Source organism: Loa loa, assembly GCF_000183805.2.
Source record: "Loa loa unplaced genomic scaffold supercont3.43, whole genome shotgun sequence".
Classification (NCBI taxonomy): Eukaryota; Metazoa; Nematoda; class Chromadorea; order Rhabditida; family Onchocercidae; genus Loa; species Loa loa.
The window spans coordinates 70,977-94,236 of record NW_018108223.1 but is presented as its reverse complement, the minus strand read 5'-3'; the positions used below and the strand labels follow the sequence as shown (position 1 = coordinate 94,236).

The window sequence follows — 23,260 nt, the reverse complement described above, 5'->3', positions numbered from 1 at the left end:
TAAGTCGATGTAATTCAGGATTTCCGCTAGATAATCGATAGCATCCTGAAAACAAACAGTCAAAAAAGCTAGAGTTATGGATCGTTAGTGGAATAAGTCGTAGCTAACTTTGGCTAGGGAGACTCCTTGAAGCCTTTACGCTTGCTGATTTCAGTGTTCTCTAATGAAAAAAAAAAGAAAAAAAAGACCTTCTTTAAAACATTAATAAGCCAAAACGAACAACTCATGGTAAAACAACCATTAGCAGAACAGGTGTGCAACGCGCCTCATACAGAATGTTCAAAACGGCAAACTGCTTGCGACTAAATGGACAACAACTTTGGCCCTTTAGAAGTCACTTCTAAATTCTTTTTTAGTTGTATTAGCTAGTTCAGAAGTGCCAAGTATTAAGCTTCTATTTTCAGGCGTTGGAAATGTCAATTGGAAGATGGACAAATCATATGGATTTCAGTTCCAATGGCCCTTCCCAAAGAATCCCAATGCTTTGTATAGATTTGCTTCGAAGGTTACTCTCATCACGGTCCTCTCAGCATGCAAACTTATCTTCTCATTAAGTATGTTTCTAATTATGCATAAATGATTATGCATAAATGGTATGATATTTCGTTCATTCGGTCATCCGAATGCAACCAGCAATCTTGTCAACAGTGATATCGTGCTCCCTTTTGGGAGATGGACTACACTTAGTGACATACTAAACGATTTCGATTATGTCGGTTCTTTCCGGATGCCCTTGTTCTGTTATTAACTGATGCCAAAGTACTTGAGGATGTAACTTCAGATATAAATCGCATATCAGTCATCAACAAAAATCGACTTCTGTCTGCTCTGGAAAATAAGTCGAGGCCATTGATCACTATATCAAATCATCGTTGTAACATGGATGATCCTTTCATTTGGTGTAAGCTTTTAATATGTGACAGAAGATGAGAATCAAATGCTGTAAATACCAATTTCATATCATTGGTTGAAATTTCATATTTAATCCTTCCGCAATTAATCTTTAGTGGTGTTTCTTTTTTCTTTGATTTCAGGTCTTTTCACCTGGCGTGAATTCTTCTCTAACATATCAAGATTTCGGTACACTTTGGCAGCGCATAACATATGCTTCACCAAAGCGTGGCATACTTTGTTAGTACATCGTTTTAGCTTTTTTTAGTTGAAATTACGTTTTAGTTATGAAGACTATCGTAAAATGCTGAATATTAGATTTCATTTACCAATATAATACGTTGTATTGCATATTCGGAGTGATAGGGACCTCTTGTTTTCTACCCGAAATATTGAGCGTATTAATCTTTTTAGAGGCTAAATTAGATGCTTTGTTTTCCAAACTTAAATTTTTAGGGTTTCATATGAATTTTATTTTTTTTCGGGTGTTAATTTGTTTCGAAAAAAAAAACCTGTTTACAGGTCAGGTTTTTGGTTCTAACTTTTCAAAGTTTTCAGATTCTTTTCATTGGGTAAATGTGTACCCATTGTTCGCGGTGAAGGTGTTTATCAAAAGGGAGTTGATTTTTGTATTGAAAAACTTGGAGAAAATCAATGGATTCATATTTTTCCCGAAGGTAAAGTAACGCCTGTTCCGATACGGATCAAATGGGGTGTAGCGCGTATGGTAGGTTACAAGTTTGTCACTGTTACTTTTCTTACCCAGATTCAATCATTTTGTTGTTATTACGCTCACAGATATTTCCACCGACCTTTTTACAGAACCATGGGAAAATAGCAGTGTGTCACTGTTTTGTCTTGGATGCACTCAGCTAAATGATCTTGTTTCTGAGATGTATAAGTAAGTGCCTCAATTTTTAGATTATGGAAAGCCCAAACCCTCCAATACTTCTACCTATATGGATACACCAAATGGCTGAGGTCTGGCCACAGTCGAAGCCATATTACCCTAGAGTAGGAAAGGTAATAAATAGAACCTTAAGTACATTTTTTAAATATCATGTTCTGTTTCACGTTACTGGAATTTTGAATTTTTTTCCATTTTGGTAAGGTTATCTGATACTACTCTGTCTAATGGCAATCTACTGAATCGCGTTCAACTGCTTAAAAATCTGCAAAAAACATTTTCATCTGACGCACTCTTATATTGCAGCATGTCACAGTAATGATAGGCTCTCAAGTTGATATGAAAGAACATATGTGGAGGTTCCGCACTGGTTCCGAATCAGAAAGGCGAAAAGCACTTGCTGATTTTGTGCAGAAAAAATTGTTTGACCTCAGTGCTCAAATTGACCGAACAAAGCCTTAGCTAATTGTGAATTAAGTTTGTCATATAGTAGGTGTGAATTAGAGACCACTTCAGGTTCACTTCAGGTTCAACACAATCTTTACCTTGTTCATCATTCCTTTGCACACTTCGCGTTTTTGATGTTCAGGAGTTAATATGTTATGCTTTTAAAAGTTTCAAGCATTATGATGTCAGGAGGTTTCTTTGGCTTGTTTCTAATAGAGTTTGTAAAAATATGACAACTGTCGTGGTTGGTACGCAGCCAAACTCTGATCATTTCGATTAGTCTACGATCAGAACGATGCGAAAATGTCGTACTTTATAGAAGCTTATTTGATAGCTTAGGAAAGCTTTGTTTGATAGCTTGTTTGATAGCTTTGTTTGATAGCTCAGAGTTCCTTATTAAAAGAAGCAGTTTATCGCGATAAAAGTGCATTCTAGTTAACTATTTGTCCAAATAATAAATTTCTTTCACAGTTGTTTGTATTCAAGAACTTTTGGTAAATTGTGTGTTTTGTAGAATATAGAATTTTATAGAAATACTTATATTCTCTGCACTTGAAGTTCTGGGAACTCCCAAATATCAAAACAAAGGATGATTTTTCAATGCACATATGTTGTTGCTTTGGGATAGCTCTTGGTCTTCGTTTCTACGGAGTAAGGTGAGGAAAGAGAAACGGACATGTGACATCGTTATTTATGCTTGTGGGAAAATTCGACAGATTTATTTTAAGTGTTCACAATTTTGTAAAAAATCTCATGAAATGATGTGGAACAATCGCTTAGTATTGAAGTGCTATGACAGATGCTTCTCAACGAAAGCTTCTTGCCCGATTTCTATGTTCGACATGTTTGGTACTCAGTTTCTTCATTGACAAGGAACGTCCACCCCGAATAAGCAAAGAACTGACCCTGGCCAATATATCAAAATCGGATTATTATAACGTAAGACGTGTGAGAGCAGGTCATTGTTCCTTCTTAAATGCGAGAAATAATTATAAAAGATATCACTTTCAGCTGCGAATTGTTGTTCTATTTATTATAAACTCGATGCAAGGCAGTGGTTTGAATCAGTATATGCAAATTCCAGAACTGTTCTGCAAGATTTTTAAAAATTTCAAAGTCACTTTCCAGAAAAGTAGGAGTGATTTGCAAGGAATGTCTATGACTGTTGAAGATATAATAGAGCAGGCGGTATGTTGAAGTGCGAGACTTGTAATAGTGCGTTGTTGTGTAGAGTATTTGTGCATGTCTCTGTGGTGAAGCTTATGTCAGGTGGCAGTTGTTTGCTAGGAATTAAAAAGTCTTGGCAGTTTTCACTGAATAACAGAAGAGGAGAAGCGCAGTTGATCCATCCATTCAGCTGACATTCAGACGAAAGAAATAAGCAGGGGAGCAAGCTTCAAACAGTTACGTTCATCCTGAACTCATCCTGTGTTTATTTGTGTGCGTCTCTGGCTGTGTTTGTGGACCAAATTCGGAGAGCTGCAAAAAGTGGACGATGGCACCTCCTGCATCCCGTAAACAAAGTATTGTTGAGGTTGCCGAAAAAACTTTTGATAAGAATACTCTTATCCTTATTGTTAACCTGCTTATCCTCGTTGTACTCACCAGCCTACTATATATGGTAGCAACCTCCGCTATGGCCTCATCTAGAAGAGATGAGCATTAGCACTGGTAAGTAATTCAGCTTTTTACTTATTCAATGTCAATCCTTCTTTGTCAGCTTTATTTCCTTAAGACATCCCAATAATTTGAAAAAATAACTTTTCAAGTTGAGTTGTGTTGCATTTTCTGAATAATTAAAACATATTCGAGGTAGTTAATGCCGTTGACTTTTCGTAATTGTTTAATGATTTTGGAATGGATGATTTCTTATCAATATTATTGAGAATATTTCCTGATACTGGTGAATACTGGACATTTCCCAACATGAACTGTCGGAAAGATGAGATGTTAACCATCCTTTCCATTTTCTTTCCGCAAAAGTCAAACAAAAATAGTATCACATCAGCAGTATCCATAAGGCAGAGTAAACTTATGGTGGAATATATTCCAGACGTTTAAACAGGTCACAAAGATATTGTCCTATGTTGGACTTTAAGTTTCAGTCGTTCAAATCACTGTTAGCCTTAATTAGCGAATAATTAGACGGAATGCTTTACATCCAAAGGCACACGAATTTGCCAAGGTTTTATGGATTACTTAAGAATTATTCTGAATATATGAGACTGTTTCCCTTACTATATCAACAATATCGGGAACTGATTTACAGATCACCTCTTCCGAATGTTGAGAAAAGTTTTGCAATGTCATATGCTGTGTAAACAGAATATCCAACAACCTTGTACGAATATAAGAAATATTTCCCCAGATATTAAGAAATCGAAACCCATACTCTGACGAATCACTTCAGAATTTTTGAAAGTACTAACAATTCATGAAATCATTAGAATCTTACTCAGAACAACCAAGTCTTGATAGTATCGGATTACATTGCGTTAACTTTCGGATCTACAAATGAACACCGATAGCAGTATCATACATTATGTACCCGAAAAATAATTCGCGATAAAAATTTGAGCAATAGCTGACTTGCCAATGAAGCAATGGTAATTTGCTTCACTTACCTTAGTTTAGCTGGGAATGTCTTTTTGATTTGCATGAAACTTCTTCAAATACACTCAAGAAAAAAAATGTTATTCATCATATTATGATATGGTGGTAGCGGCTTTGAAGATCTATGCGTAGCTACTAACCAAATTGCAAGTGTGACATCATCCCAACTCTGACGATTATTTCGCTTCATATATTTGAAGGAAAGTGAATATAAGAGATAACAATGTACTTTTTGTTAAACTGATTGGCCTTAGTAAAACAGTGATAGGACTGATTACCGCCCTTAAGTGTTTCAGTCTACGTGCATAAAACGTCCTATCTTTAGTGCAGTGAGCTAGGACAATAATTTCAATAAGCTGTGGAATTTTTAATTCACATTATCAGTGTAAAGTCAAGTGCTTATGCTTATCTGTCAGTATGTGTCAGTAGCGGGTATAAAGAAAAACATTATTTATTAAGGCTTCTTTGTAGTGGCTACTCAGTCATTCTGTCTATAACTTTATTGGATGTTCATATTCAGTCTTCAATCTCGCCTCCGTAGCAAAAATAACGAACTTCATTAATTAGGCTTGGCCCTTTCTCTTCTACAGCTTCGAAATTTCAGGATCTGGATTAGGTAGATTATACGCATCTCAGATTACCACAAAACAGTTCGTAATTTTGATCTCTGCACTGTGTTCATCAAATTAGAAAAAGAAAAAACGGAAAACTGGTGCCGCGAACGGAGGTGGGAAACGAATGAAATTGTGAGGAAATTGAACATCCGTGCAGGAAAAGAAGGGAAAGGAAGCTCAGAAAAAAGGAAGAACTGCTGAGCCGAGCATTTCTATCATTTCTACCACTAATAACCAAACAAATAAACCGATATGGCATTCATCACAAATAGACTATCAGAATCTCATTTCAGAATCAGCTCGAGTTTGCATCCATTCTACCCCCTCCCACATCTCCCTAACGCAGATTACCTGCAACACCCTCCCATACCCTCTCCTAACATCCTTTCACATTTATTACCTATAATGATTCACAATGATTAATATGAAGTCATAAACTGTGATCAAGTTTAGTGGAATATTGGTAAACTTCATTCATCCATCGGAGGATAGGACCATCTGTATAAACGAATCACACAGGAACGCTGTATCTTATGAAAACAGTTATGAGGCACAGCATCTGTTCAGTATGCTGAGTTAGGAAAGTAACGAAATAATGTTTCAGGCTATGTTGCATTAACGTTCACATTTTACAAATTTTGGTTCGACAGTTGTAGAAAACAGAAACAATTTGATTTCGTAATGCTTCCACATACTGCACAAAACGGTTCGGTGTGATAACATGTATAGCAGGAAATATGTCCACAGGTAACATTCTTCACCGGTATCACAACTCTCTGTTGGCATTGTGTGCATACCGCTTTTAATAGATTTGCGTGTTCCTCATCCCTTTTATATCCTGTCAGCCCCCAAAAACAATTCCTGAGTGAAATCAAAAGAACCATAAGATCTCGAAATACACACCACATAAGCTTCCGATTGAGTGCTTCAAAATCCAATAGACCTGAAGTAAATTGAAATTTTGATGAGAAATTTCCGGAACTTCATAGATAAATAATAGCAGATATTTGTGGACTTTGTAATACTAGTAAATGGCATATGAAAAACATTCTTTCATTATTGATGTTTCCTTCTCCAATAGACTGTCTTATTTATTGAACCTTTTCAGCAAATTTCAAACTATTTGTTTTGAAAAACAACACTTGGAATTTTTTAAAATCTAAAACCAAGATTCACATTTTCTTCCTGCCGTCAAGTGCCTCTTTGAAGCATCCTTTTATTCTAAACTTTGGTTTCACCCTCCTTTAATCTCACTCATACTTCTTTTTTGTTTGTTCACTTAAGAGATGACGTATAAGTAACTGCAAACGGATATCATACTTCCGATGTATTTGTAGTTAAAATTACTAAGTGCAATAAAAAAAGAAAGCACTTGGCTTTTCCCAAGTACTTCATTTTATAAGAGTAAATTCAGCACAAATATGTTCAGAATATAGGAGCTGAATTTGGGGAATTGTATATTTCTTAATTTTTAGATAGAATTTACTATGTTTCCTATATATTATCGAGGCGTGTAATAAACAGATTGATAACGTGAGACAATCTTCATTTATCTTCGGAATTTCTTACCACCACGAATTTCCCAATAAAGCTATAGATTAGCTATAATAAAGCTATAGATCCTTTCTGGTTTATACATTTATACCTCCTATACGCATATTTCTTTATCAGCGAGTGGCACAAAAATTTTCCATTTTAGCTGTTTTAATTTATACAATTTATATCTAATTTTATAAAATAGGATTATGTAATGTCCAGTACTCATCTTGCCGTTCACTGTACTTCTTTCTCAACAGAAATTTAACAACAGGAATAAAATAAATTTCTCTTGTCAGTTTTTAGAATAGTAACTTTTTCAGCTGACATTTACTATGACTATCATAGGGGGGTCAAAACCGTTTTATTTTTCCTATCAAAAAATTTAAACAAATTGACAGATGATATCGTACCAAGTTTTTCCCTCGGTGCCACTTTCAAGCGCGTGATTTTTTCCGTAAGGTTCTGATAACCACCTTTATGATAAAAATGCAACAGCTGTAAAAGATCTGCTAAACGACAAATGGCAGCCACCTTATATATCCATCTGATGTTGTGGTTAGATGAAGAAAGCAAACGGTTTTGGATGTAAGGTACCAGGATCGAAAGTATAAAATGAAGAAGTGGTTGCCATTTAGATAGCTGGTCCAAGTTGCATCCTGGCAAATATTACAACGTTTTGGGCTAGTATTAACTCCTACAAATTTAACAAATTTAAAAGTCCAGAAGTTATTGACTCGTAAAAGTTAACACAGACCCACTTGCGTCAAAGCAATAACACCTGGCAAAAGTTTATGAGTCCTGATAACAAAGTTGATTTACTGATGATAAAAAACGCAGCGGCAAAGAAAACTCACCGCTCTTTAGCCGGTTAAACCATACAAGGGTATCGATAACTAAAAGAGCTTCATTCTGGATTTTTTCCAATTTGATAGCAACTGGTAATGGAAATTTACTTTTCCATTCCTTGAAGCCATTTTCCGCCGCTTGACGTATGGCCTGGTTCATCCTGTGATGGTCAAGACTGGCAACTCTTGTTGTAACTTCCATCAGGGCTAGTGACTATTTATCATCGAATCGTTATCGAATATTTTCTGAGTGCACCTATATCTAGAAAAGTTTCAAAGGAAGTCCAGCCAAGTTAAGAAAAGTTCTAAATTGAATCAGATTATCACGAACAAATGCATGAACTACAGATCTACCAATAATACAAAAGACTGCGTGAAAATTGAAGAATGTGAGGTTGTAATGCTGACCAGTCCAGCAAGCGAACTCGTACTGCATGCTGAATCCATTGTCCCCACATCTTGGAGTACTTAGAAATACCAGAAATTAAAGTGCGTCCGAGTGATATACGGATAAATGAATAATACAACGAAATTTATACACATATTAGCTTTCTATTCATAGCTTTTATAAGAAAATCATTTGGAACGAATTAAAAGTCGTACATTGTTAGACTAACACCATTATCTGGATACTAATCGGTTCACCTAAGTATACACTTCTTTATCCAAAAACAAGACATTCCATTTGTGATCTGATAAAAATATCGCCATAAAAAGATGATATCCTCAAACAAAAAACTGGCTGACTCTAACTAAAATAAAACAACCGACGATCAAATGTTGAACTGATTAAATTTGTACTTCAAACACTTTAAATTAAACACCTTTAAAATTGGCTAACTGGAGAAAAAAAAGATGAACTCGAAAAGAAATCCCCCAGTCAGAAATTTCTTGTTGTTACGAGCGACTTAAAAGATTGCCGTAGAACAGTTGAAACAATGGATTTGTATTTCAATAAAATAAATTTATAAAACAAAAATGTAAATATATCATCGATCAAAGTGATTAGCATTGTAAGCCTCGAGATCATAGAATGAAGCCTTAATGGAGCGACCACCAAAAAACCGTCCGTTTAAATCAACGAATGCTTTTATGGCTTGACCTACATTCGTAAATTCGACAAATATACGAACTGCCTCATCATCGCTGGCTTGAAGGAGCTAGAAATAAGCATGCATTAAATCGTCGTGTATTATAAAGTTACAACACCCTCACAACTTTAAACAAATTCTGCATATCTTAGCATTTATTCTTGGATTAGTGTTTTAACAACTCTCCGAATTAGAAAATATCCTTCACTCTGCTCTAAAATCTACATCATAATGTGCTGAAATGCAAAACAAGGTTGATTCACATTGTATCATCCCTCGTCATATGATATTCAATGACGAATGCACCACATTAATAAGTAGAATCAAAAAAGAAATCCCAAATACAGCTTCTGGAGAATTCTAGATTAATTTATTTACTGAGCCAAGGATTTTGCCGCCAAACCCCTGAGATACAGGTGGAAGACGTCTTTTCTTCCAGAACAAAAACATACCCTGAAAATGACAACTTTATTGACCTGCCCATATTTTTTCATCTCATCCTTCACTTCTGGCTCCAACTGATCATCAATTTCAGCTGGGCTGACCATATTCTGGAAAACTTTAGTAATAAAATTGGAAATGAAAGCTAAACACTAAGCAAACGGTTAAGCCAACTGATTTCTTTTTAATAGAAAGAAATGTTGGAGAATAAAAAGACCATTTTTACTTTATCTTCCCTCCACCTTAACCGTCAGCAATTCGTCGAGAAGATTACAGTAAAACTATTACAACCAAACTGACAAAGAGAGAAATATACGGTCGTGTGGTTTAGAAAGTTTTAACATGACATACCCGCAGCAACAGTATGCGCGATGATTGCTTCAAGGCTTCAGTCATATTCGCTGCTGGTGTTGCATTTATAGTGGACAATGGAGGAGGTGACACAGATGCTTCAGCTGCAATAAAACTGGTAAACATTCAGGGATCCAATCCAGAAACAGGAAACTTTATTAAAACAAAGGTCGGCCGGTCCAGGCTACAACTTTATATATGATATCTGAAACAAACCTCGAGCATTTAATTCGTGTTCATTCACTATCACCCCTGAATTCTTGCCCAGCCTCTCAACCTTTAAAGCCGTGCTCATTCCTTGACCAGATCGTCCCAAACCCGCACCCTCCTGAAAACAAAGAAAAAAAGCTTAAGAAATACCGCTATTGAACGCAAACAGTACACCTTAATTAAATAATAGCAAAAACCATGTGAAATTTGCGGCATAATATAGAAAACATCATCCTCAGATATCCTGAATTTACAAGACAAAAGTTAACGATTTTTTCTGGACCTTGTAACCAAACTTGGACATAATGTTAGCAGCAACCCCCAACCCCTTTCCAGCACCAAATGAAGGAATAAATGAGGGTGGTGGCATTTCAGAAGCCGTAGTGCCAGCGTCAGGGCTTGCTGGTGGTTCAACTCTACTGTCTTCTTCCATGAGAATTTTGGGCGGTGCAATTGCTGCTCCTGCTGTACGTTTTGCAATTTCTTCCTGATGCTCCCTGAAAAAAAAAAAGTTCAGACGTCAACTGAGATCTTCAAGAAATCAACTCATAATTCTTATCCCCCAAGCTCGAAAAAAAGAGAAACAGTAAACGTAGCGTGGAGCACACCTGTTTAATCTTTCAGCGATTTCCTTCGCAATTTTTTCTTTTGCTTTTCTCTCATCCATTTTTTGCTTATGTTTAGCATAATCAGTTGGAGCTGTAGGGTTATATTCATCTTCAACCAAAATTTCGCCAAAAAGAAATACCTACAAACATACTGAATAACGATTTGTTTTACAATAAAAACTGCTGATTTAACAATCCAATCTTTTTTCGTTGCGTGTGCTTATTGGAATATACCTTGTCTTCTTTCAGTGCTTTGGGTATGAATGAAAGCGGTGGTCCATCGCCTAGAGGCATTGCTTTATGAGGCCTTAAGAAAGTTGTCTTCGAGGGACGACTTTTTGCAGATAAGTCAACAACAGGTGTAACCACACTTCGCTGAAAAAATAAAATGCAGAATCACTTCAAAGGTATTACTTGTTCAGTGATATACCAATCCTTATAATCAAGTAGGACGGGTATACCAAAATGAAGAGCAACACAAACCTGCTGGGCTAATTGTGTTTTTTTAATATGTATCTGTGACTGAAGAAGTCGCAAAGCAGATGGAAGACCTAAAATGTTTTTTGCGAATAAACTAACGATAGATATAAGCACATTACAATACGGAAAAAAAGACGCTACATTACATAACAAAGCAAGGCATTCACTAAAGAAGCTAATATCCGATGAATATATCAGAAATTAGCACTGTAAAAAACATAATAAAGAGAAGTATGAGAATAAATCATTTCAGCTAATTTAATCAAAGAAAAACCTTTTTTAGATGAGCGACCATCGTCTGTCTTTTCATGGACTGGATCTTCGCCGAATATATCGTAAAGTGACATGTTTTCGACAAAATTTCACCAAGCAAGTAAAAAAGTCTTAATTTGCAAGTAAAGGAGTCTTAATTTCTCTTTTCAGAAGTATTTTCCCTTCAATCAGTTGGAAATCTCAGCATCTGGAAAAAGTCACATGTTCGCTAGAAAGCTATGACAATCGAAAATAGCCAGTCGCTTTCTGAATAAGTGGAGAAAAGAGAAGAAAATGACGATAACGAATAATCTGTCTGTCAGAACCCAATTTTTAACACCTAGCATAAACAATTTTAAATGAACATCAAGATAATCCGATCGCGAGACGGACCACTGTCCCTTGAAAGCGTCGGGCAAGTCATCAAATACCTAACATCAGTGCGGCCGAGCTGCAAAAGAAAACTGGAAGATTGGTCCATGTAGGGTGATCGCGAAGGGTTGTTGTGAGTTGTTTATTAATTTGAGAGTTTACGGAGATCTGAAGAGGTAGGTTGTCGGCGGACTCTGTGCATATTATAATAATAAACTCTGTTATCGTGGCACTCTTCGAATGATTCGAAAATGGATCAAAGATGAGATGGGAGCTGCACAATACAACAAAAGCATTATTTTTCCATGATCTTTATTTTCGTTTGCAGTAACTATGATTATAACATTACAAGACGCGAAACATAACAGTACAATACAATACATTACGGATAATAGTTTTCCGAATCTAGGACTACTTGTCAATTTACTTGTTAATCAATCCGTCATCGTATTCAAGTGGTCAGTACATTAATTGAAACAAATGCAATACTCGATATTGTTCTGATTTCTCTTCTTTTCTTATAGTTAGTTTTCATCCACGTAACCGAAAAGGAGCAACCGGTAAGATTTCTAGCCTAAGGAATTAGCTCGAGCTTTCAGGCTCGTCTCAATGCTACCATATTTGACGTGTGGTAGCATTGAGACGATGAGCCTGAAAACTCGAGCTATTTTGTGTTCTCTTCGTTGTCTGCTTTTGCGTAAATACAAATTTGATATTGAACGCTTCCCATTACCCTCGTTTTTGAGGTCTTGTGAAGAAGTTGGTGACGTAATAATTAATAAAAGTTCTCAATGTTTATGCTTTATGACAAACTGCCTTCGCATTTTTGCCTTTCACATCTCGTCTTATATGCGCCTTCAAGTCTGGTGAGTCGTTGCTTGAAATCGGATGACATATTCTGTAAAACAATTTATTATTGCAAAATGACTTATCCTGCAAAAGTTTTTGATAAGAATGTCGCGATGACGGAAAAGGGCTAACAGAGTTGCATATTCACCCTGAAGACAAGGTCGGATATTGATCATTGAAACCAGTTGCTGCTGGTATTACCACATAAATTATTTTCCTTTGCAGCTTTGGTTGCTTCTAAAACTTGAACAAAATGAATGGAGAACAAATCGGTAAGGCTTACATCAAACATTTCGTACAGTCGGTCAATTTCATCATTAAGTGCGTTAATTATCCTCGCAATTCCGTCAAGATGTTCCTCCAATGTTGAAGTGCTACCATAAACTTTCTCTGCATTAACTATCGTGTTATCCCAATAGCCGTCGTCTTGGAGCATCTTTATCGCTGAAGATTTCCTTTTTTATGCGACTTATGGGATTAGTTTATGTTTTGCTAGAAAGGAAACGAGAGGAAGATGATTTATCACAATCTCTCAAAAAGTCTTCTAACCTTTCTGTGTTAAATTTTGTCGCGCTTGAGGATATTCTTGTAGAACATCGTTTACGTCTTCCTGACGTAGAATGTAAACATCGGTGTATCCAACCGAGCGAATTGCCATGATATGCTTATTACCACCAGCTCTTCCAGATAAGTTGAGGATGGCCAACTGACCAAAAACTGCACCTTCCTTTAGAATTCCAAGGATAACCTTGCCATCGTCACTAACGCAGTTAAGCTGTCCACGTTTCACAATATACATTTCCTGTAGAAATACAATTAAGTATTTAAGAAAGCTAATATTTCACATGCAAAACTTTTTGCTTGTTGATATGCTTTAAAATCACTTTAAATTATTGTATTTCTGATAAGGCGAATTTTATTATAATGACCACACCCGCGCGAGTTCGCCGCGACGACAAATATAATCATTTGGGCTGAAAAGCTGGAATTTCAATCGAAGAATCAACTCGAAGAGTAATCCTTGTTCACAGCCCTAAATGGAAATATTTTAATATGCTGCTACATTGAAACATCACCAGAAGTTGCACTGGCGAATTGTTTAAATCATTTGTTTCTCGCTCTTTTAGTTGACAGCAAAATTTTGGGAAAAAATTCACAACAACTTCTGGATTACTTTCGAAAGTTTTATTTTCAGTTTTTTCTGAGAGTGGAATTAAATTTTCGGTCACCTGAAGTAATTCGACGTGTTGCAAAGTAACCATATGTAAATTTATTGCCAACTGGCCATGCAACTTTCTAGGTAACCCTTCCAGAAGTACCTGAAATCACGTCGGAAACATATGTTGAAGTTTTAGAGATCATTTCAATAAGCAAGAAATGGGAGAATGATTACACTCTCATCTTTCGAAATCCCTTGATCATGAATATAGTCGCAACAATTCAGGACCCGCTTCTGAATATCTGAGTCCACCTTCCTAAATATTAAACGTATAAGCAATTGAATATACTTTCATATGCAAGTTCTGACCACACAAATCATCTAATTTTGGAATTTTTCTGTCAAGAAGCCTAGAGACGTCAACATCACAAAAATAATTACCTGTAATTCATGTAAAATTTAATGCCATCCAGAATTTCCTGAAACTCGGATTTTTCTTTGTTCACTGTTGATATGATACTACCGACGGAGCCAACAATTACGGCAAAAATTAACAAACCAATCAGCGTATCGACAACTTCAAGCGCATCCTCGAGTGAACTCATTGGATAAGGCTGAAAGTTATCCTCATTCTCAAAAACTGCATATTTTTCTCATGAATAGTACATTTTTAACCTGAATAAAATCTATTCTTTAAGTAAAACTTTAATTCAAACTTTTAGAGAAAAGATTAAAAAGTGATGAAACTGTGATCCCAAAATGCTCGCACATTGATTTTCCAAGGAGGTTCATAACACCAAACAATTGTTTAGAACTAATCGCTAGTTAGGCTGTCAATTTGTGACCTAACCTTAACAGCCAAAATGTAGTAATGCTTTTCTTTTGTCATGAAATATTTATAGATATCACTCGTTGTGCTTCAACACTACCTATCTAGACGTCGCAAGCTTTGCATCTTGGTGGGCTCTTAAGGCTTAACATAACGGAAGAAATAGTTGCAGAATTAAAAAGCGGTTAAAACCTGTTGTCCTTTCGTTGTTAATGTTAGTGATGACCAATAGATTGACAACGCATATTCCTTACTGAAGTTTGGAAATGTCAAAATTTCTGACCTAAAATACACAAACTTGTATTCTCTGTAAGCGAAATAATTGTCAAAAGCCATTCGTTTTTTACTCTGAAAAAAAAATAAAGTTGAAAAATCTATAAAAAGAAATATCATCTACCTGTTTTGCCAATACTGCATCATTTCATCAATATATTCAAGGCGATTATTTACATTTCTACCCGTCTCATTAAAACTGCAACTTGTTGAGTCACCTATTAATAGGAATGTATTGCATTTCGGGATCACTGGATCAGCGATTTTCGTATAAGTGAACTGCCAAGCGTCAGGATCTTCACCTGAATCAATTATTTTGAATAGAGGAACAATTGGACTATCAGAATGTATTTCAAACAGTTATTCTCTCAAGTTCACGACCTAACCCTCCAAATGAAAAACCCATATTCTGACTGATATTACACGCAATTAAATAGAATTTTGAAATGATCAAATGAATAAACATACTGTCAATGCCACTAATAACACTAATTAGGAAATATGCAGCAGCGTTCCAGTGAAATAGCACAATACATGTCACTATTAGGAAGAATATTTTAAATGCATTTGGCCAATTTGTACGAATTTCAGTACGATCAATAAAATAATTGAAACGATACGATTTTAGCAAACGATTAAGGCGTATCAACGATATATCACCACGATAAATTAATAGGAAATCAAGTGGAAATATGCTACTAACATCCAACCAGAAACTATAGCTGAAATATTAGAATTTTAGTTCATAGTTTAAATCACAATCGCTACAACTCTCAGTACTTCCCAAACATCCACTGCAATGTGCATCACCAGATGGTAATGGCCGCATATCGGATACCATCATGGGTTAGTTTAATTAGAGTAAACAATGATGTTAGTTATCAAATTATGCGGTTTTATTTGTTGGTAACTTATAGGAAATTAATTTCCATAAATTTCTTATGGATTCTTCATTTCCATCATTTTTTCCACTTTTAGTTTCAATTTTTCATTTTAGTTGTTCGATTTTATTATTCATACTTTTTATTGTTATTCATATTTTACTCAAGTATTTTTAAGTATTTATCTTTAATTTTTTGTTAAGTGAACACAGATAAAATTGAAGGATTATTTTTAAAATGTTTATATGCTGTTACGGTGCAAGTAAATGCTCAGATATGTGTCGGAATATTGCCGATCGCGTCAATAATGAATAGCGCTTTGGCAGTGCTGTCCATGAAGCACCAAAGCAAATATTTTAATATCTTACATCGAACCGCATCTTTGTTATATAATTCACTGCATGGATATTAAAGGAAAAGAAAAACTTTTCCTTGCAAGAAAGAAACTTTTTCCAGCCTACAGTAAAGGCAAACTTACCTATGAAAATATCTCCTGGCTTGAACTTTTAGGTTTTCAGTAACTTCACCATCATGAATGTAATCTGTAACAAGTTTCATTTCTCTCGCCAGTCAATACGAACATTTGTTCTGCACAGATAGATTACAGTTTCACAAGATGATAATAAAGTTAATAAACATTTCTGATCGAAATAATTCGGAAAGTTGAAGCTCTTAATTGATTGCCACTAAGGTTTATAATTTATATTGAACCTCACCAAAACTTACCAATTCGTGACTGTATGAACATATCAATTAGAAATATAATATCGGATATAAAATTACAAGTTAGCCAGTAGTAAAAGTAATAGGTGTAAATTTCTCTGTAAACAAATATCACAACCATAAGTAAATTGTAAAAGCAGCCCGTACAAACAAGTGCTGTCCAGTAGTATAGCAAAGACGACGTCGGCTTTACCACAAAGAATATAATTCCTCTGCAAAGGGATTTCAAATGTTCCTTACATTAAATATAAGAAGTAATGATATATGGGACTTATTTCAATAACCTAGCATAGTCATCACTTCCGAAGATTTTCTCATCATTTGCATATATTTAACATTGGCAACTGAGGTCTACTAAATCAAATCGCTTGACTTGTGGCATTGTGAGGTGAGCCTTTTTTTTTAAGGCTTTTATGTGATTATGCCTAGCATATCATTAGGTAATGTGTTATATTGCACGATTCAATAATCCAAATTATCTCATTTTTTTTTAGAAAACTCAATGAAATATGCAGAAAGCGGTAGATAAATAAATAAATAGAGATACTTTGTTTTTTGTTTGAGCCTGTCAATAAAGCGATTATCCTTTGGGAACATCTCTGTTATAGCGGTTGTCACAATTGATGTTTTTGCCAAATTCTTCACATTCGCTTGCATAACTTTCGTTTTCTTATTCAACGTTTTGATTCAATTACGAACGACCTTTAATTTAAAAATTTATAGCCTCATGACAAAAGAATTATGTGGAACTGATTGGAATGGAGAAAGGAATAAAAAACCTTCAGAATTTTTTACAGAACATATGCTGCTAGTTTGAAATTATTACCAAGAGAAACCGTCGAAAATAGCACTGAAGGATTGGAATTTAAATCTAACATGATCCATTCATTTCATTACTCACTACTGTTGCGTTTTTTTTTCCTTTTTTGCATTTTTTAACATCGCTTTAGATTAATGAGTAAAAATTGATCAATAACTTCCATAGCTCAAATAAACTAACCGTAACAGTGGGGAAATTATTCAACTTCACAGTCTGATAATTGTCATGTCAGAGAGTGCTTAAGTTATAGGCGCTTTTCTGCGGGTTCGACGCTGAAACTTTGGTTCATATACCAATTGCGATACTCATCTGATATTGATTTGGTCCAACTTAAAAGTAGTAATTGCAGGTAAATATAAATATATTTTAGATGAAGAGTCCTTTCAAATATTTCTCCCTTTATTTATCCATGGTGATAATGTTTTGCTGCTTATTAATATAAGAATAAAGAAGTTCATCTGTTTAATCAACTTTTGTATCCAATGATTTTGGCCAGTAAAGAAGCAAAGCAATGCAATGTGTAGTACAACAACGGAGATTTTTCGGTAACTAAAACATAAAATTTAAAGTGTTTAGTAAAATTGAGGATATTAGTATATAAATTAAATGGCTTGATAGAAGGGAGGAGATGAAATTTAGTTAGCGATGTGATGATATAAATTAAATAGAAGCATCTTCATGTCACCTTGGAAACCGTTTTAGCCTTTCAGTCTTCCGCCCACAAATACCCAAGCGTGTGAACCAAACAAAAAGCAGATGATAGTAATGCCGTCCCTGAAATCTCTTTAAACGGTATTAAACCATTCATTTCCGGCATCCCCATTCCATCTCCATTGAAATAAATGAATAATATTTAATGTTGCTAAGACACTGGATCTGTCTAAACCATTATAAATTGTTTGAAACTTCCAAAATTTTTATGCCTATGTTTCTAATGTACATATGAGATAGCGAATGTTTTAACCGCCGGATATTTGACCCTCCGGATATTAAAATTCATATTTCACTGTGTTTTCTGATATCAAGAACAATTATTGGTGAACTTCAGTCATTTTTCCATCTTTTGCCATGCGAAAGTTTTTCGAGTCACGTTGTTCGGAAGGCATTTCCACGTTAATCCATGGTACCATTGATGATATCTATGTACCATTAGATAAATTGCGGTACTTCTCCATTTGATACCTCTAGTGGTTCACTAGAACCAACTGCATGGCGCGATAGCAGCATCGCCAAGTTCATCGATTTGCAAAAGTGAATGTTATGGGGCGCACTGCATTTCTTACTTGAACCGAATGCAGCAGCCCCATCAACAGGCAGCAGCAATTCTTGGTAGCAGTAGTAATAATAGTATAATATTAATGGTGGGAGTAACAATAGTTGCAGTAGTAGTAATAGTAGTAGTATTGGTAGTATCAGTTAGTAGTGGTCGTAGTAATAGTAGTAGCATTATAACCCGTGCACCCTAATCGGTCGGTCCAACAGAGGACGATTAATCGCTCGTTCCTTGTGCAGTGCTGCTCATCGACCTCTTCCGGTGGTTGTCGAGGACATCATCATATCCATTGTTTTCCTCTGCTATTGCTGCTCCTGTTACTGCATCCTGTCCTCTTCAATTCTTGAACTATACATATAGATAACTACAGCAGGGCTGCTACGTGACGTTTGCGTGAATGCTCTCGGCGCGCCTGATTTTTCTGGATTACCCTATAACGTGAATTTGTCATCGTTTGCCCAGTACTTCTTCACCTTACTTAATTTCTTACTGATAGCAAACAACAACAGCAATGATGACAAGTGCGCCACCACAAATTTTAAAATCTGTGGGCGACAAAACAAGGTTTGATTTCCATCAGTTACGCGATCAGCACGGCTGCATGTCAGAGCTATCATAGTTTAGTGTTATGGGATTCATGTGGCGTATGCTGCGACAGGTGTCACGGAGTACGTAAAGCAACCATGTTGTCATTTCACCTTAGCAATGCAAAGCATGAGGGTCACTTTACCTAAATGCTTAAGCAACATTTTCAACATTTTCTCGTCTTTTCCCTTTTCTGTCTTTTCTCACCTGTCACAAATATTACTTCGAGATAAACTGATAAACAAGTTTTATTTTACTAGCTGTCGTTAGTGATTTATTGATTGCGTGTATGGTGACGTATTTCGCATTTTAAGTGCGTTTGCAGGTATGCGCAAGATGAAATCTTGCAATATGTGCAGCTTTCTCCGGATGAGGATTACTGTATTCCATCAACAGCGAGATGCTTTCCGGAGCAGTATGTGCGGTGGTATTCATCTATTATATATTTTTTCTTATGGTCTAAGATTCCTCGAAATTGGCAAAATATATATTTATCAATTTCCTGTGATAGTACCATTACTTTGCGGCTTGTATTCCATGAGCATATTTTGGTGATAGTGGCTAGTAGGATATTTGTTAGTTCCCTTTTAGAAACTATGAACTTTTCTGTACATTTAATTCTTCAAAAGGCTTCATAAATTCCGCTCCAAAAGTTCTTGGTAGAATTTTGTTACGAGTCATTATCTTGCAGTCAGCTGTCATTTGAAGATCCACAAATGGACAAGTTGTGTCGGGAAACGAATGAGGCAATGTTCGAAGTATGTACTATCATATGGTTTTAATTGTTATACGCTTAGATGAGGAGGTTATAAATTCTGAATATTTAAGCGTTTTCCACTACAATTCTTTCAGATATCAGTGCATGAGAAGAAAAAATTTTCCAATTCTAATGTCTGGTGTTTTTAACGGTTTACTATAATAACTTAGATTTGAAAAAAAAAGATCTCATTGAACAAGTGCACTTGTAGGTATATGATTATCTGACCTTGAAATTAGAAGCAATGTTCAATGGGAAATCGGTATGTTAATTCTATATCTCAAATAATTTGTTGTTATGTCTGGTGTAATTGAATTGGGTAATGGTAATAGTAATACTCCTACGATATATGTATTGCTGAAATAATTCACCATATCATTATTTTATTTTCTATCAATATGAAAGCAGAGAAAGGTTAACGCATGTCGCTTCGCATTTCATAAAATTGAGTTTTGCAGCATTCGTTTCCACAATTGTTCACAAAAGAATGGGAGAATCATTATTCCTCATTTTGTCCAGAAAATGATTTGAGGGAGCGACGGAGGAACGCCATTGATATCACTGAAGCTGAAGAAGACCAGGTAAAATTCTATTTGTCAAATCTTTGTTACCAGAAGAACATGCTAATGTAATGCTCTTCATATATTTATTCTGTTGCAGTTTCAAGCGAAGACACCTGATGATCGAATAAACAACAAAAAGGATAAAAAAGCGGAAGTATGGTTTGCTCAAACGTCCCTTACGTGCGACTGACATAACCCTATTGATTTATTTTGATCGGTAGGCAAAATAAATCAGGAGACTGATGTCAGTCACACTCAAGTTTCCTGAATAAAAGATCAAAGACTCTATTTTCACAGTTGAGTCTTTGGCGGTCCTGTTACCTGGTAGTTTTTTGGATATTGATAAGCAAGATGATCTTTTCAGTTCTGAGTTCCGAGGCTTAAAAAAGTTTTTTGAAATAAGCCACTCACTCTCGCGATATCTTCCCTAGAAGTGAATGAATTTTAAACCAATCATTCCAAAAGGTTTGTTCTTGGGACGGGGAGTCCGGAAATAATAGATGGCACATCGAGATATCAAGGAATTCGTACTACTGACTAACTTAGCTACTTCATCACCTGACCGTAGTAATTTGATTACGTTATCACGTGGTTCTTTTTCACCTTGCATTGTAAAAAAATGCATTGTATTGGTCATTTTTAGGGCGAAGAAAAACGAGCACGGAAGCGGATTCAACGCGTCGATAAAATCGAGAAACCAAAGAAGATGAAGTGTGGTCGAGAATAAAGCCGATTTCTCAGAAAAAAACTCATTATGCATGACCTCATTCAGCTTGTGCATTGCGTACTTCAGGTTTATAAACCATTCATTCACGTCCAATGACGCAGTTGAACAAATGCACTAGGAAAAACCAATTATAAAACAGTCATACGGAATTGTTTACACTAATATGCATCCCCATCGGCATTTAACGTTAATTTCCAGCAGCGGTGATGTTTGATCGAAGGTGATAATGTTCGAAGAGCTGGACACTTTCTTGCTCCACACTTTCTTACAGCTGCTGTTTATGCTAAACGTGGCAGCACGGAAGAACTCCTTGTACTGTAATTCCAAGAAGGATATTCAGAGAGGAGACGGAACTCATGCACATTATGAAATTTTGAAGCTGGAACATGTGTGCATCATGAAAACATGGAATGCTCCCATCCTTATTTCCAGCACTGTTCGTCCAGCGGTGTGTCTGGACACACTTTAAAGAACATTCAGAAAGGAAGTCGAGGCGGAGGCGACTTTTTTTTTTTGAAATTTGTAACCATTTGCATTTTTCAAATTTTTATATGGGAAGTAGAGAAGCTGGAAAGTGCAATCCTCAGCACAGAAGCGAAACTATCAAAATGAATTCCTACATCTGTTCGAATTGAGTTAGGAAACAAATTGTTAAAAGTTTTTTATCAACTCACCTGAAAGAATGCTTTACAAAATAATGTCAACCAGCAGCCCGTGAAGCAGAATGCCAATCAATGGGTCACTTTTTCGAACAAAACATAACACAGCAAAAAAAGTATGGAGAAAACGAACGTGACAATTAGAACAGTGGAAGGACATGATAATCTACACTTATTTGTAACACAGTCGCTAGCAAATAAAGTAAACATGGCATACTCCCTCCATCAACAAATTTAATTGTACTTCATGCCTCTACATCTTAAAAACTTTTCACAAGAAAAAGGATTTCAATGATTTCCGTGGATTCCAATAATCTCCGACAACAGCCGGCAATCTTGATCGACAAATTTTAAATGGCTTGTAAAACCTTTCAGATGTTTTTACGGCATGTATACAGCCCGGACACTGGCGTTTAACCATCTAATTCTCGAAAAAACTTGGGTGCTGATGGGACGATCTGTTTTAAGCGTAAATGCTTCTCGCCCTGGAATAACGTAAAGAAATAGAAGGGCAAGTAAGCAAAGACAAAAGATAGTAAATAGGAGAGAAGAAATGTGGAAGCTATAAGAATACATGAATAACTGATGAAACCATACCAGAGAAACAGTGAATTGGGAGAAGTGTAATCAAAGCTTAATATTGACCATGATGAATTCAACAATGGATAAGAATACAGAAGCAGTAACAATACAAATAAGTGCAAGGACGGGAAGAGACTGATATCTGTGTAACAAAAGTAAAAAAACTAGCATTTGAAAGACAAGCAATACCTGAACCATACACGGCAACCGCTAGATGTTTTCATTATCCGTCATAACGGTAGTATATTCGGTTTTAAATGACAAAAAGGAAAGCCTTAATCATGCTGAATAGTTTGAATTACAAAACTAATAGACGACTAATTAATGATCGTTGAGAATTAAACGCTGCGCAAACATTGGTAGCAAAATCACCTGTGTCTCACACTAAAATAGCTTAAAACCTAGCACTGTAAGCCTTTTCTGAATGGCCCAAATGCTGTGGAATCAACGGTATAAGCTCCATAATGAATCCTAATATCAAATCTTTGATTTCTGAACTATAATTTTAATGACGGAAGCTAGTGAAGGTTTATTTCACAAAAAATGATCCTAATGTTTCCAATAAATTTTTTGACAGGCACGTCTTGCAGAATGAGGTTATTTCAAGTAATATAATGATAATATTACTATTATCATAATTATGATTATGGTTGTTACTATTACTATTATTGTTATTGTTATCATTACTGTTGTTATTATTGTTGCTATTATTATTATTATTACTATTGTTACTACTATTATTATTATTACTTATTACTATCATTGTTACTACTACTACTACTATTATTATTATTATTACTATTATTATTACTATTATTACTATTATTACTATTACTATTACTATTACTAATTATTATTATTATTATTATTATTATTATTATTATTATTATTATTATTATTATTATTATTATTATTATTA

General features: G+C 35.4%; 6 protein-coding genes across 6 annotated transcripts; 3 read left to right on the top strand and 3 right to left on the bottom strand.

Annotated features, from left to right (window-relative positions):
* Positions 1-427: 427 nt before the first annotated feature.
* LOAG_03174 (acyltransferase) lies at positions 428-2,559 on the top strand (the record flags this gene model as incomplete). Its single annotated transcript, XM_003138711.2, has 6 exons — positions 428-505; positions 769-901; positions 1,035-1,131; positions 1,450-1,618; positions 1,813-1,914; positions 2,105-2,559. The coding sequence occupies 6 exons, from the start codon at positions 428-430 to the stop codon at positions 2,258-2,260; spliced, it is 735 nt and encodes a 244-aa protein (XP_003138759.1). The 3' UTR covers positions 2,261-2,559.
* A 625-nt stretch (positions 2,560-3,184) lies between these two features.
* LOAG_03173 (hypothetical protein) lies at positions 3,185-6,096 on the top strand. The gene is made up of 3 exons (XM_020446246.1): positions 3,185-3,203; positions 3,603-3,916; positions 6,077-6,096. Exon 2 carries the CDS (start codon positions 3,741-3,743, stop codon positions 3,909-3,911), a length of 171 nt encoding a protein of 56 aa, XP_020303390.1. The 5' UTR covers positions 3,185-3,203; positions 3,603-3,740; the 3' UTR covers positions 3,912-3,916; positions 6,077-6,096.
* On the bottom strand, positions 5,799-8,124 carry LOAG_03172 (hypothetical protein). Its single transcript, XM_020446245.1, has 3 exons — positions 7,866-8,124; positions 7,422-7,667; positions 5,799-6,415 (listed from the first exon to the last, which is right to left on the bottom strand). The coding sequence occupies exons 1-3, from the start codon at positions 8,056-8,058 to the stop codon at positions 6,102-6,104; spliced, it is 753 nt and encodes a 250-aa protein (XP_020303389.1). The 5' UTR covers positions 8,059-8,124; the 3' UTR covers positions 5,799-6,101.
* Positions 8,125-8,845: 721 nt separating this feature from the next.
* On the bottom strand, positions 8,846-11,503 carry LOAG_03171 (G-patch domain-containing protein; the record flags this gene model as incomplete). Its single annotated transcript, XM_003138708.2, has 9 exons — positions 11,312-11,503; positions 11,041-11,108; positions 10,792-10,932; positions 10,558-10,697; positions 10,233-10,446; positions 9,956-10,067; positions 9,740-9,843; positions 9,400-9,498; positions 8,846-9,016 (listed from the first exon to the last, which is right to left on the bottom strand). The coding sequence occupies exons 1-9, from the start codon at positions 11,382-11,384 to the stop codon at positions 8,846-8,848; spliced, it is 1,122 nt and encodes a 373-aa protein (XP_003138756.1). The 5' UTR covers positions 11,385-11,503.
* Positions 11,504-12,463: 960 nt separating this feature from the next.
* LOAG_03170 (cyclic-nucleotide gated cation channel) lies at positions 12,464-16,210 on the bottom strand (the record flags this gene model as incomplete). The annotated part of the gene is made up of 11 exons (XM_003138707.2): positions 12,464-12,559; positions 12,794-12,954; positions 13,060-13,312; positions 13,445-13,543; positions 13,740-13,829; positions 13,904-13,985; positions 14,111-14,283; positions 14,691-14,781; positions 14,896-15,073; positions 15,240-15,493; positions 16,131-16,210. The coding sequence occupies 11 exons, from the start codon at positions 16,208-16,210 to the stop codon at positions 12,464-12,466; spliced, it is 1,557 nt and encodes a 518-aa protein (XP_003138755.2).
* A 2,626-nt stretch (positions 16,211-18,836) lies between these two features.
* On the top strand, positions 18,837-21,188 carry LOAG_03169 (hypothetical protein). The gene is made up of 7 exons (XM_020446244.1): positions 18,837-19,032; positions 19,379-19,480; positions 19,745-19,811; positions 20,022-20,072; positions 20,269-20,391; positions 20,471-20,527; positions 21,017-21,188. Exons 1-7 carry the CDS (start codon positions 18,980-18,982, stop codon positions 21,098-21,100), a joined length of 537 nt encoding a protein of 178 aa, XP_020303388.1. The 5' UTR covers positions 18,837-18,979; the 3' UTR covers positions 21,101-21,188.
* Positions 21,189-23,260: the final 2,072 nt, after the last annotated feature.